The sequence below is a fragment of the Cryptotermes secundus genome, unplaced genomic scaffold (genome assembly GCF_002891405.2).
Source record: "Cryptotermes secundus unplaced genomic scaffold, Csec_1.0 scaffold792, whole genome shotgun sequence".
Classification (NCBI taxonomy): Eukaryota; Metazoa; Arthropoda; class Insecta; order Blattodea; family Kalotermitidae; genus Cryptotermes; species Cryptotermes secundus.
Window position 1 is genome coordinate 27121 of NW_019725425.1, and position 15214 is coordinate 42334.

General features: G+C 38.6%; 1 protein-coding gene across 6 annotated transcripts in view; it reads right to left on the bottom strand.

The window, feature by feature from the left end:
• LOC111863405 overlaps positions 1–15214 on the bottom strand; it is a 64741-nt gene that overhangs the window by 10427 nt on the left and 39100 nt on the right. For 5 of the 6 annotated variants that reach the window (XM_023849703.2, XM_023849704.2, XM_023849702.2 and 2 more), the window contains exons 6-8: positions 13378–13718; positions 6698–6892; positions 982–1183 (exon numbers count right to left, since the gene is read on the bottom strand). In XM_023849703.2, coding sequence (XP_023705471.1) covers positions 982–1183; positions 6698–6892; positions 13378–13718 — 738 coding nt within the window. The remainder of the gene's footprint in view (positions 1–981; positions 1184–6697; positions 6893–13377; positions 13719–15214) is intronic. The other variant, XM_033751045.1, reaches the window with a different exon arrangement.

Sequence of the window (15214 nt, forward strand, 5' to 3'; positions counted from 1 at the left end):
ATCAGACAGCTACAAGGAAGCGGCGGATAAAAGGAAGGCCACAAAGGTGCGAACGTGAAGGGCAGGTATAAGTGACGACCAACTCGTGAGGCTTGAAGTCTCACTGAGCGGTAAGGACGACGAAGAGGAGGGCGGTAAGAAGTGGCGCCGAACGTGTAGGCGAACGGGGAGGACGGTAAGACAGTATATGATTGTTGACTGTATAACATACAATGTTCCATGTGATCACAAGCTTATGTTGTAATGTTGCTTTTACAGCTGTGGTAACACTTCACTTTAGTTAGCATTATTAAATCAAGTCAGTCCACATGAAGATTCTAGCATGATGTATATTTTTTACGCTTTTCTGCAAACAGCTACATCATATAACCTCTTGATTAGCACATCAGAAGTGAGTTTTCTTATTCACAGGTTCACTTGAATCTAAAACTAGACAAGTTCTTGGAAAAACATAATCCTAGAAGAAAGGATAAATTAGTGATTATACAGTTTATTCAATGATCTATTTAAGTTTACAACTTCAACTAATATTGATTCTTACTATCCAAAAAATGTGACATAACCACAATGAGCAGACTGGTTCAAATGACAGTATTTCTGACTTGTATCTATGTATGACATCACAACAAAATTTTGCACATCATTGAACATGTATTCTTTAACCCACATAAATTTATTCATAAAGCACTGGCACACATATTGATAATCAATCCTCACACTTAATTTCAACTCCTATATGCTATAAATGGTCTGCCTTGTTGCTTCTATGAAGTGGAAGATTCAGTAGACACATGTATTGTTATTGTATATTATTAAAGAAATATATAAATATTACAGGGTCTCCATGGTCTTATCATCAATGGCAGAGAACTAAAAATTATGAAAATTATAAAAATCCATCATATGTATATATATATATATATATATGAATTTTTGTGATTGAACTTATAGAGTGAAATAAGTGCTATTGCTTCAAATTACCTGCAATATTGTTATTGCTTTCTTTGTGTTTCCTTGCCATTCCTGAGCAGCATACTGAGACACAACCACCCTTGGACCAATATTCTCTAATGCAGCAGGTGCGACAAATGCAGAGAGAGACTGAAGATTTTCACTGCCTGGTGTTGACAGTTCACTTGGGTTGCTGCTGCTCTGGGCTGAAACAGTTGTTTCATCCCAACACCTGGAAAATTATTTCTACCCGTGTTTCATATAATTTGGACACAAAAATTATTTTATTCAAAACTTTTAAAAGTGCTCTTACTAAATCTGGTCAGGAAGAAGTAACTGTATGCAAGTACAACAAAATGCTACAAACATTTTTTTTCCATGGATTATTTAATAATGCTTTCTCAGCATTGAAATTATATGGCATTGGATGGTAGCATGGCAGATGAATGATCAATTGGAGATGACTTGGAATGAACTGGGTGTGGCCTGATCAAGGTACTGTCCTGGCATTTGCCTGAAGGGACTGAAGAAATCACGAAACATCTCAGAATAGCTGGTGTCCCAGCCAAAATACAAAAACCAAGAATCTCCCAATTACAAATCCAGAGTATTACCTCTAGACTAATTTGTTCACTGAATACTTAAAAGTAAAATTTGTTTCTCTATGTCAGTTAATGGTATATGAGTCAACATAAGATCTTTCTTCTGTAGCACTATATAGGATGCTAATGTCAAAATACCTTCAAAAATACAAATATGCATAAATCACATAAATTGAAGATAAATTAAAGCAGATATTTTAATTTTTGGATCTTTTCATGTTGACATGAACACAAATAACTCAAATTCTGAAAGAATCTTGAAACATTGTTCCTTACAAGATGGTACTGTCCCAGCACTTGATTTGCAACAACTACAAACAGACGTAAAAAAACTATTCTTACTTACAAGACACATGTAACACCATGGCTCTGTTTTTGTTTTTACAACAGCAGAATTTCCACTTACTCTTCAAGGGTTCCTAACATGACAGAAGTATCTATCATGTATACAACAATTCACTATGTTATGAAACTGGAGGCATATTTACTGCTACTGTGTTCACAAGAGCAAGAAAGTTCAATGTGAACACACTGCAATGGCAAGGGCCAGCAGCAATTGTAAACGACAGACACATCCTCTTGTCAGAGAGGATGTTACATAAGGACTATGACCGCAAGTGTTCATTTGAAAAAAGAAAATCCTGGTCACAGGTCTCAAGGGGCTCAGCACCAAGATGAACTGATTGGCAGTAAAACACCAGTCGTAAAGTGACTCTGACTCTGAGAAAAACGGATGATATACAGACACCCATTCTTTGCAATCAAATGTGTCATGTGAGAGATATTCATTAACCTTTTGACGTGGTCATTTAAATTCCGCGGCCGCGGCTCCTGCGGTAATATATTCAGCCGGCCATTTAAATTTTGCTCGAAAATTATTTATTCATCATTGTTCTTAAAATCTATGAGATAGGAACATGAAACNAAAGGAGCCCATGAGAAGACAAGACCAAACACAGTCATGGACTACAATATGTATAAAATTTGTGTGAATAAATATGACTATATGTTGTCTTATTATTAAAATACACAGTAAAGTGGTGGATGAAGTTAATTTTCCATCCCTTCAATCTTGCACTTGTGAATGCTCACATTCTGCACTAGAAGAAGTGCACAAAGAAATTCAGGATTCTGTAACCTAAGGGAGAAAGTAGCAGAGGGACTTGTTGCTGGAATGGGGTGAGAACTGACAGAACAATCACAGAAAGTTCTGCAGGCAAACTTGTGGACAGAGATTATTTTGCTCAAAGGATTCCCACAATGGGCGCAAAAGAAAAATGCCATCACACATGTAATGTCTGTGCAGACTGTCAACACAGAGGCAAGCCCCAACAAAAATACACCACCACCTACTGCCAAAAGTGTAACATACATCTCTGTTCTGGGGACTGCTTTAAGATTTATCACACTGAAGTGAATTGTGGGGACCAGTATTTCATAGCAAATTTTGCTACAATGATTACATATGTGTAAATGTAAAATTACAATCATTCAATTGTTGGACTAATGTAATATATGTATAAGACTGCACAAATAATTAGTTTGTGCCAATGAGAACCATGAAAAACATGTAAAAATTTGAGAAAACTCCACCATAAATGTATATATCAATACTCTTTTCTGCATAAAGCTGTAAGAAAGCATGTAAAAATAAAAATTTAATTTTTCTAACTAAAAGGAGTACTTTTGTCTGAACCCCTTTAAAACGTCTGATATAAGGTAAAGGGGATATTTAAATAGCTCCAGGCTCAAAGTGATAAGGCTGTTGTATCTGAATATAGGAGTACAAAACTGAAAAAAAATATCTTAAAGACAGACACACACATGCAGCCAAATGTGTGTGTATACAGGGTGTCCATAAAGTCCCTATACAATTTTAAAAATGTATTACAAAGGCAAAGGAAAAGACAGATAAGTGGAAATTACTACAACATGAGACATATACATTTAAGTTTTTTTGCCTCATTTAATACACCTCTTTATGGGCACCGTTAGTTGCACGAAGCACATCAAGATGGTACTCGATTTCTTGCCATGTTCGCTGTAGCATACCCTCATCAGTGGTGGCAATAGCACCGGTGATCCTCTGCTTTAGATTAGTGATGGCCCATACCTGTGTTCGATACACGATATCTGTAACATAACCCCATAGAAAGAAGTTGAGGGGAGTGATATCTGGTGAACGAGGTGGCCAGGGAATTGGGCCACCCCTTCCAATCCACCGGTCTGGAAATGTTTCTTTTAGGAACACATGAACATGCAGTCCCCAATGTGGTGGTGCACCATCTCGCTGGAAAATGATGGTTGGTTGAAAGTCATGTAGTTGTGGTGCCACGTATTCAGTTAAAAGATCAAGGTAAACATTTGCAGTAATTGAAGGCTAATCGAAGAAAAACGGACCAATGATTCGATTGCACATGATCCCACACCACACATTCACCTTTGGACTATCTCGCTGAAGTTCCCTAGTCACATGGGGGTTTTCTGATCCCCAGATTCTCTCATTGCATGTGTTCAGTTTCCCTGAAACATGAAAGGTTGCCTCATCACTAAAACAAACTCGCTTGAGGAATGTTTCATCCTCAGACATTTGTTCCAGCATGTTAACTGCCAACTCTTTTCGTCTTGGTTTATCATTTGGCTCGAGTGCCTGTAACAATTGCACTTTGTAAGCGACCAATCGCAAGTTCTTGTGTAGGACTTTGTGCACTGTTCATTTACCAGTACCTCCTTCATCAACAGGGTACCTGAAATACACAAAACTTTGATACCCACTGAGTACATACAACAAATCTGATGAAGATATCGCATCAAATGCCTTTGTAATAATTTTTTGAAATTGTAAAGAGACTTTATGGGCACTCTGTATATTAAATATTCTCATCAAGGAACAAACAGTTGTATGTATAAAATTACATAATACTACAAATTAATGACACTGGTTCAATTACATCATCACAAATGTAGTTTCTTCATGGTCATTTTAACCAGAGACTATATGAATTTTCACTTCTCTTTCTTTTTTTCTTCAATTCATGGTACTGGAAGCCAAGCCTGTTCGAACTTCATGGAATCATTCAATATTTAGCAAGATTTTCCTCAGTCTCAGCATCCTTTTGGTCCATAATGAAGAATCTGTTTCAACAATCTTTTGTCATTCATTCTATCTGGGTTTTCCTATATTCCTCTATTTTAGTTTGTACAGACCATACCACATATTGAGTCCTTTCATAATCTCTTCAATCCTAATACAGTCCATTCTAGGGGAGCCTTTAATTGTTAAGTACTTCAGCATTACTAATTGCAGTCTACTTATTATCTCCTGCTTCAATTCCATAGACTGCCTCTGTGGTCTAGTGGTCAGAGTTTCTGGCTACAGATCCAGAGGTCCCGTGTTCAATTCCCTGACATCACCACATTTTCTAAGTAGTAGTGCGTCTGAAACGGGGTTCACTCGGCCTCATGAGGATGACTGAGGTGCTACTTGAATAGAAAAGTAGCGGTTCCGATCTAGAAAACTGAAGTTAACAGCTGTGGGGATTTGCTGCGCTGTCCATGTGACACCCTCTATGTGCTAAAGTTGGCACTAACTTCGTGAAGTATAGTTCGCTTGTGGACTAAAGCCATGGAGTTTGTTTGTTGTTTTGTCCAATTCCATATATTCAAAGTAGGCAGTGCAACTGCTTTACAAAATATCAAGTGTATTTCTTTCCCTCGTTTCAGTCTTTAAGGTCCCTAAAGGATCACATATTGTATCATACTACTGAATCTGTCATATAAATCTTTGTCTAATGTATATATTATGTCACTTTTTGAATAACTGAAATTATATATTTGCTCTTATCTATTATTACCTATAATTATATTAATTTGAAATGGATGCTTGACTTTGAATATCACAACTTTTAGTTAATCACACAATTAGAGTTGTATCCAAAAAGTATTTATCTTCTTGACTGAATTTTTAGATCATGCATGTATAAATTATAAAATTACTGCTGTAACTTATCCTTACTGTTCCATATTAAAATCTGGTCATCTCCAAACAACAACATACCTAAGTACTGTCCTCTACTTACTACAATTCCTTGGTCAATTCTACCTTTTCTTTATTCCTCTTCTCAAGTCTTAATCTTCAATCCTCTGACTCAACTGAATTTGTACTGCCAATGTGCATACTCCCAACAAACACCCTTATCCACCTCCCCCCCCTCAAATCCATATACTCGTACACTCATACAAACGCCTATCACATGGTAGAAGCATTAAAATGAGAAAGATTTCTCAGATACATGAAACATTTAAAATTATGTACATCACATGTATAGACCAGACACAAAGAGGAGGAGATTGTGAACAGGCTTCCTCCCTTCCAGGAAGAGTGAATGTCATATAGTTAACATAAAACATAGTCCACATTAATACTAATTAGACTAATAAATCCCATAAAAACATTCTTGTGTCAGCTTCATATGTCTAACAGATAGTACCTTGTATATAATACTTTTGTCTTCAATTTGGGATTCTTGTCCATATTTTGCTTGGGGACAGTCAACTAAAAGATGTGGATGATAAAGCGAACATTGCAGGATGTACAAAGCAAAGGAGGCAGTCCTATAAGGAAGTGCCATGACTCAAGTAGCTATGCTTAATATGAAGTTACATGATTAACAATGTCTCATGTCAGACACTGTGAGACAAGATAACCATTATATAACAGTATGCTGTATGTGTCTCAGTTAAAAAAAAAGTCTATTAAACATCTACTGTACACAAAATCAGTTTTAATCTGAGCTTCAAAATTAATTTTGTAATTAATTTTCATTCACTGTGATTTCCTCCTAAATATGTAATTACAGAACGTGCTGTCGATAATCCTTTGCAGTTTAACAATGCTGTAACTCACACTATATAGTGTTCAAAGACTGAATGATAGTGAATAATGTATTGGAAAGCATGTGGATGGAAACTAATGTGGCCTAATCTACTGTATTATCCTAGCACTTGTGTTGAGGAACTGAGATATACCCTGAAAATCCTTGGCCAGGATAAGCAGTGTACTGTCAACAATTCAATACCTGGTACCTCTTCAATCCAAGTCAGAAGCATGAAAGCTTGACCTAATATGCTTGGTAAGAACTCACTGGTGAATAAAATTCTGATCACTTTCTCCACATTCAGTAACAGCCATCACTGCAGTGTCCCACTCCATGCAACCCGATTCTTCTGAACTCCAACATGTCCGGGCTTTCGTTTCCATGTCACTTGCCATTTGTGAAGTGTATGAGTCAAACATTTTGCTGCCATTTTCAAAACCGCTGCTGCTTTCCATTTTATATCTGTATGAAAAGAAAACAATGTAAACTAACATTTCTACAAAATACTTTGGCAAGAGGATGGTAGTTACATTTAAGGCATTTAAGGATTTTGGGAGGTCTGTCTTTTATGAATATCTTATTGATTAAATGTTATAAAACTAAAAATATTTTGGCTTATATATCTCTTACCACCCAAAATTCTGGCAGAACTGATTCAAGCACGAAGTGAAATTCTATGTTCTGAGATCTATAAACTCACAAATTCTATTTGGAACAATGAAGAATTGCCTCATCAGTGGTGACTCCACTGCTGCATGTGAAGAATCTCCTTGGATATAATGCTGAGTAGTCCACTGAAGGTCAATTGACATTCTGGAGGAACATATCACCCTCATCTTCAGGATGAAAGGTAAGCCAAGCAAGAAACCAGCATGGAGCAGGCAGCTAGCAAAGCACATGGCTTAAGAAAATGTGGAATTATATACGATTAAAGGGGACCTTGGAAGCAAACCCATCAATTCCCATTGGCTCTATCAGGTCAATATCTTTGATTGCCTTAGACAGGTGCTGTCCTGGCACAGCATCAAGTTGGGTGGCCTCCAGATGAAGAAAATCTCCAAGTTTGTTTGGCTACTCAAGAGCGACCCGGGAGTGGGGACACCATGAGTATACAGTATACCCTGTGCATGTGGATGGTCCACACTGGACTGACGGCTGTTTGACTGATGGCTGCTGAAGGAGCACCATCAGCATATCCATGTAGAATATCTGGACAATTCAGCCATGGTGGAGCAAAGTATAAACTTAGGCATTGCACCCAGCTCCACAACACCAGCATCCTCTCCAGCAAGACAAAATACATGGATTACATCAACAGGGAGGCAACTGAGATTAGACTCCATCCCAATATTATGAACAGGGAGGATGGCTTTTGCCTCAGCAAGTCATGGAAACCTCCCATCTCCATCCTGCAAGATCATGGGAAACCTCCCTCACAGGATTCTCTAGTTGGGTTTCCTTTTCAGGGACAAACCTGTCTTCTATTGGTTCACCTTGATTCTCTCATACAGCCAATGGGAACAGTCAGGGTGGCCTCAGAGGTCCCTTCTGCTTCTGTATAATCCCACGTTTCTATAAGCCACCTGCCCTGAGATGGAGGCGACATCTTCCTCTGAAGCATCACTTTACTCTCACTGGACTGTACAAGTATAACGTTATATGAGAAATCTTCATAACCACTGCTGTGAGAATGTCAAATTCTTCATATTATTGTATTCACTCATGAGAAGGATGATAATACTGACCGCAGTAATTATCTAAGCATATTACTGTTACCTCAACTTTATACATAATTTTGTCCAATAGTCTTCTTTCAAGGTTAGCTCCATATGTTGATCAGAATACGGAGTATCATCATGTGGATGTAGACATAACAGATGGTGAGAGTAACTGTGACTACTCAAGGTCATATGTTACAGGGAGTATTGAAGCCATCTTCAATGAGGTTGGCTGAACTACAGCTGTGTCTAATGGGGGCACATCATGGATCAGGGAGTGAGTTGGGACAGCGCTTTGGGACACTTTCTCATGGTCCCACTGGGCAACATCAGCCTCGGGGTCTGGATTAGTATGACAAGCCAGGACTGGCGGCTAAGCTCCTGTAACAGGAAATGGCACCTTATGACCGGACCTTTCCACATGGCAGCACTATGACACTTGGGTATTACTATGGTCTGTCCGGGACGAATGTGGGGGGAGCTCCAGCTACTTGAGTTGTCTCCCTGTTAAGGTGCCACAAGCCTTCGGGCTCAACACTCTAAAACGGTTTAACCAATCCATGTGGAAGGGGGGGAGTGATCCTTCCACGCGATTAGCCCTGGTAGCAACCACATGGTTAGCTGGTGTTGCACTCCCGCTGGTCATCTGGGATATCCCCTCCCGCCAAAAGTGCACTTTAGGACCTGGAGGATCGTGAGGGTTTTTATTCTCAACAGGCCCAAACCACTAAAGCCAAGGTTTGATGCATCATGCCGAGGGCAGCGTGGCACTGGAGTGGATATTAGCCAGTGTTGTGAATGATCCCCTTGGGGCAAGAGACAGCATCCTGTCATATTTATGCCTTCCACCCATATTGAGTGCTGTGGGTGGCGACCTTTTAATTCCCCTTTACTCATGGAACCACTATGGAGACCAAAACAAAAAACGAGTGACTCAGGACCTAAAAAAGCAATGGGACTACAATTCAAGGAGATCCCAAAAAGAAATACTTCAGCAGGGGGCTGGAAGCTCTGGTGCACCGTTAATGGGTCCAGTTGCAACCAGCAAACCTGCAGTTGAGATTTCGGCCAAAGGCACAGACAAACCAGTAATGAGAAACCTGCCTGAGGTAAAAGCAAGGACCCCTAACTTGGGAGTCAGTAGTACTAACACACCACTGCAAGCAGTTAGTACGTCTAGCATACCTACAGCAGAAGGTCTGGGACACCTAGCCTCTGGAGTAGGGTACTCCATCTGGTGAAGAATGCTTTACCTGGATGCGCTAGATGGAAACTGAGGGCAAGCACAGCATTCAGCAACCAGGAAATGCAGGCATGCTGAAGCCAGGAGAAACCCTGACCAAAACCCTTAAGAGGCCAAGGTCAGAGGGCAGTATCCCTACAGAAACGGCCAGACCTTCAAAAGGCCCAGAGACTTACAAGGAGACACTGACAAACATACAGAAAGCTATCTTCAAGGAAACATACCATGAAGATAAGCTAACCCAAACAAGACAGTAATTATACCCTTTACTAGGAAGAGGACTTAAGGAATCAATCCTCTTCAGCAAAACGATCCAGCTTTCCTGTGAAGTCAAGTGCCTTAGACTAACATTAGACAAGGGACTGACATGGAAAAAGCAGCTGGACAAAGTTATCAACAAGGCCAATAAGGCCATCTAGAAATGCAGAGGCACGTTCCGAAAAACCTGGGGAATGAAACCAAAGGTGATATACTGGATATACACTGTGGTTGTATGACCCATAGTTACCTATGCTGCCACTGTATGGTGGCCCAGAGTGAAACTCAAAAATGAGTCATGCAGAACTTAGAAAAATGCAAAGGATGACCTGCTTGGGAATTACAGAAACAATGAGAACAGCTCTAGCAGCTGCAATTGAAGTTCTCCTTGGACTCTCCCTACTACATCTGCAGATGGAAGCAGAGGCCAAGATAGGAAATTACAGACTACATGGCAATGATCAATGGAAACCCAAATCTAAAGGTTTTGGACATGCATACATGGTTCAGGACATAAAAAAAGAACCAATTCTACAGATGGGGTCTGATAAAATGATACCGAAACATGCGTATGATAAACCATTCACAAAGAAGTGAATGGAAAGAGGGGTTTTAGCTTGACAGAAAGGGGGGACTAATCTGGCACACAGATGGCTCCAAGATAAATAAAGGCATTGGAGCTGGGGTGTATTGTCATAGTACAAGACGAAAACTAAGTTTTAGCCATGGGCTATACAGGCAGAAGTGTATGCCATTAAAGCATGCGCAGTTGAGAAACTAGAAAGAAACTATAAAAACAGAAACATCTATATACTATCAGACAGTCAAGCCACAATTAAAGCATTTGGCAAATACCAGATCACATCAGAACTCATCTGGGACTGCCACCAATCCCTCACACAACTGGCCAGACATAACAGAGTTCAGCTGATATGGGTGCCAGGGCATGAGGTTATTGCTGGGAATGAAACCGCAGATCAGCTGGCAAGAACAGGATCTGAACATCTGAACCAGCTTGCGGCATCTCATTTGGAGTTGCCAAGAAAGCAATCAGGGACTGGATGAACACAAATGAAAAAAAAATACATTGGGAATGTGTAAGAGGACTCAGACAGGCAAAGAGACTTAAACTAGGGCCCTCTGCTATAAGAATGAAGGGTCTGTTAAAATTAAACAAAGACTGTTTACAGTACACTGTCACCTAAAAGGACACCTTTTCAAACTGGGATTAACAATGACCCCACTTGTAAACGGTGCCTAGAAAAAGATGAATCAGCGACACACATCCTATGTGATTCAAGATTTCATCACCTGCACCAGTTTTTTATGGAAGCAAGTTGATTATTATGATGCCCCCATAAACAAAGTCCTACAGTTCATTCAAAGCATAGATCACTGAAGGTGGCAGTGCAAGGGCTGGAAGGGTCCACCCCTCAGTCAGTCAGTCATTCATTTGTTCGTGGGTTGGTTCGTCCATCCATTTGTTTGGCATTCATTAAATACTGGAAGAAACAGGAGTGAAATAAGAAATTGCATAACCTGTATATAGACTTTACGAAAGCATATAGCTCAGGAAGGAAGTATCGTACAGTATTCTCATTGTGTTTGGCATATCATTGAAACAAATTGGACTAATTAAAATATGATTAAATGAAATCTATTGTGAGCCCACACTGATAAACATTTCTCTGTGTTTCCTACTCGGAATAGTCTGAAACAAGGAGATGCTGTACTGTCACTGCTTTTCAACTTTGCTTTGCATTACATACTTAGGAAGGTTTAAGAAAGCCAAGAAGGAATAAAACTGAATGGCACACATCAGTTTCTGTGCTATGGTGATTATTTTAATTTATTTGGGACAGCGTAAATACCACAGAGAAAACACAGACGCTCTAACAGACACTAAGCAGGAGATTTACAAAGAAGTTAACAGAGAGAAAACCAAACATATGTTGATACATCATCACCAGAATGCAGAATCACAACTAATAACAACCTCTTTTCTTCCAATCTGCTATCCAAGAACACAAAGATGAAACTAAATAAAAATATGTTTGCATGTAACTTTGTATGGGTGTGACTCTTGGACATACATATTAAGGGAAGAACATAGGCTGGGAGTGCTTGAAACAATGGTGCTGAAGAGAATATTTTGACTGAGTTTGGATAAATTAATACAAAGCTGGAGAAAACTGCATAATGAGGAACTTCATAATTTGTACTCCTCACCATATATTATTAGAAAGATCAAATGAATGAGAATGAGATGGATAGGGGAATGTAGCATGTATGTGACAGAAGTGCATATAAAGATTATGTAGGAAAATCTGAGACTACTGGAAACACACAGATGTACATGGGAGGTTAATACTAAAATGGACCTTAAAGAATAAGTATGGGGGGATGTGTATTGCAATCATCTGGCTCAGGGTAGGATCTGAGGTTGAGCTCTTGTGAATACAGAATTGAACCATGAAGTTCAGTAAAATGATAGGAATTTATTGAGTCGCTTCTCCAGGACTCAGCTAGCTAGTTTAGTTAGTAAGATATCTCGTACCACAGACTTCTTCCTCTTGGGTCTCTGCAAGTTGGATCACCCTTATAACATACTTACAAAATTCGTATTTGCAAAAATACCAATATGCCAGTCACATGAAAGTACGGAATAATAATAATGCCATTCAATAGTGTCCTAAAATTTTTCTGGCAACATGACTTTGAATGAATAGAACCTTTCAAAAATGATACTATCTAACTTGGAACATAACATGGTGATCATTACATCAATTTCATTCCTGATTTCATGATGGTAAATCATAAAATTTTGTACCTAAGTAAATGAAACTTAGTATTGCTAAAAACTATAGAAATATCAATAAACTTTGTATGAAACATTTGCAAAAAACCAAATAAAAGGTGGCATAAACCCTTGAGGCTATATTTACTAAAAGAAAGATGGACAAAAGTCATATGACATGGAGTTTGACGTTTATTTACATTATAAGGTGCAATCTGGAACAAATGTATACAAACATTTGAGAGGCACAGTAGTGTATTAATAAATGACAAAGGCCTGTAATAAAACAAATATTATTTGTCACTGCTGTTTGACATATCGTAAAAATTACATCTTGTTCGTAACATTTTGTAAGGACCAACAACTTCATATTCTACCAAAACCAGTCCATCCAGAACATGCAGATAAGCAAATAGGGTACTTATTTTCTGTGAGATTGCCTCAAATTGAATGTTAAAAATGTAAAACCCTATCACGCATGAACCTCTTCTTCCACATTTGCAAATTTATGTTTCTCCAATGTGCTACTCCTCATTGTTACTGCTACTACTGCTGCTTGCTGTACTATCACCATCACCGCCACCTTCATGACTATCATACTTGTTTGACAATAAATTAAATTTTAAAGATCATTATATGGAACCTGAAGTTCTCAGACCGATGAATATTAAAACTGTGATCTTCTGGATGGTGATCACATGTAATCTGCTATACAGGTACCAAAGCATCAGAGCAACCTGCTGCCTCAAAATGTCGATGTCTACCAGGCTATATGGCACATCTGAGAAGACTATAATCTTGAAAGACTGTTCTGAAATATGGTGTTCAACAGTGATTACAATATTATAATAAATGTATTAGCTTAAGAATGCAATCCAAATACATATTTTCTTGTAGAACAACTAAACAACAGTTTATAATTCACACATACCTTTCTGTGTTTGGACTGGCTGCAAAACTGAGGTTTGAGGATATGCTCTGTGATTCCTCAGACAAGTTACAAACAGTTGGACTCAACTCTGCTACTGTATCCCTTTCCAAAGTGTTTACAGTAACTACTGTAATACCCCCTTCTTCTATTTCGGGGTACTCCTTTAGATCCTCTTCATCCCACTCCAAACTTGCCATTAGTTCATCCTCACTTGGTGTTGGCGCCAATATAGATTTTTCACTATTTTGTGACCGTGAAAGTTTCCTCTCTGCTAATGGGGAACCATCTTCAAGAACAGAATGCCCCAATGTATATTTTGCTGAACTTGAAACATTCCTTTCCTATTGCAAATTAAAAATGAGAATGTTAATTTCCAGGTATTTCCAATTCAAGGTTCATATTTTTTTATATTACTGCACAGAATTTATATGTAATAATACAAATGCCGTCGTGAATGAAACAATTTATTTGGTTGTAGTTCTTTGTCTTTTCTTCCTCTACACTACATGTTTCGGCTGCAACCGGCCATCATCAGGTGTATTTTTCACTACATAGCTGTCACACTACACACAATCTAAAATTCAAAACACCAGCCTGTCAGTTTTGTTTAAAATCTCGCCAACATATGCTCGTCAATTTGACTTTAGAATTTCAATTTAAAATCTAAAATTTTAAAATTCAAAATTTAAAGTTTTAAATCACAGGAACACCCACTCTGTGTCCTCATGTGCTGCAGCGGCTATTTCTTATTTTGAGCACCGTTCACGTATTTTTCTGTGCAGGCTCCTGGTGTGTGTGTGTGTTGCTACTCATCTTTAATATGCTACAAATTTTAAATTTTAAATTGGAATTCTAAAATGAAATTGACGAGCGTATGTTAGCGAGATTTTAAACAAAACTGACATGCTGGTCTTTTAGATTTTAGATTATGTGCAGTGTGACAGCTACGTAGTGAAAAATACACCTGAAGATGGCCAGTTGCGGCCAAAACATGTAGTGTAGATGAAGAAAAGACAAAGAACTACAACCAAATAAAGTGTTGCATTTACGACGGCATTTGTATTATTACGTACAGAAGTGTATAATGCAACAGGATGCTTAAATATAATATACTGCACAGAACTTGGTAGTATAGGGAGTGGCTGTAGACTGGACAACCATGGTTTGATTTCAAGCAGCTGCTGGCATTTTTCTTTTCATCATCATGTCCAAATCAACAGTAGGGCCGCACTGTCTAATATCAATAATTAAAGTAGCCGAAGCATGATGCTGTCAACAGACCTTCACCTAGTGTCAATGATAATGGATCTTCTCCCCTATACATCTCAGTATATGGAACTTTGTTAAACACCCTGATAACTTTACTTTTGAGGCACAGACTACTTTGCAGGCTGAACAGGCAAGTCTCTAAACTTAGCTTCTGTCATCCAAAATTACAACTTCCACATCTTTTAAATATCCCTCAAGAAACTGCAATATATTATCCTTTAAGATCACAGTTTTTGAGAAATCTCTTTTGTTCAGAGGTAATAAAGTGCATACTCTTATGGGGGGCCAAACCATTAATATGGCACAGTAAATGGGTATCAAATGAAGGCAGATTGGAAAACCATCCAAAATTAAAATGTTATTGAATCCCTTAAGTTCTTCAGCATATGATTTGCAGGGTCTGTTTCGTTACTTCTTCAAAAAATAGTAACAAGAAATGTATACCTGCAATTAAAATGTAAGTGCATGAAACAGAATTTCTTATTACCATGATATGACGACAGATCCAGAAGGCTACACAGGCCATGACCGACTAACATAACAACTCCCCCGCCCACCCCCACCGCCC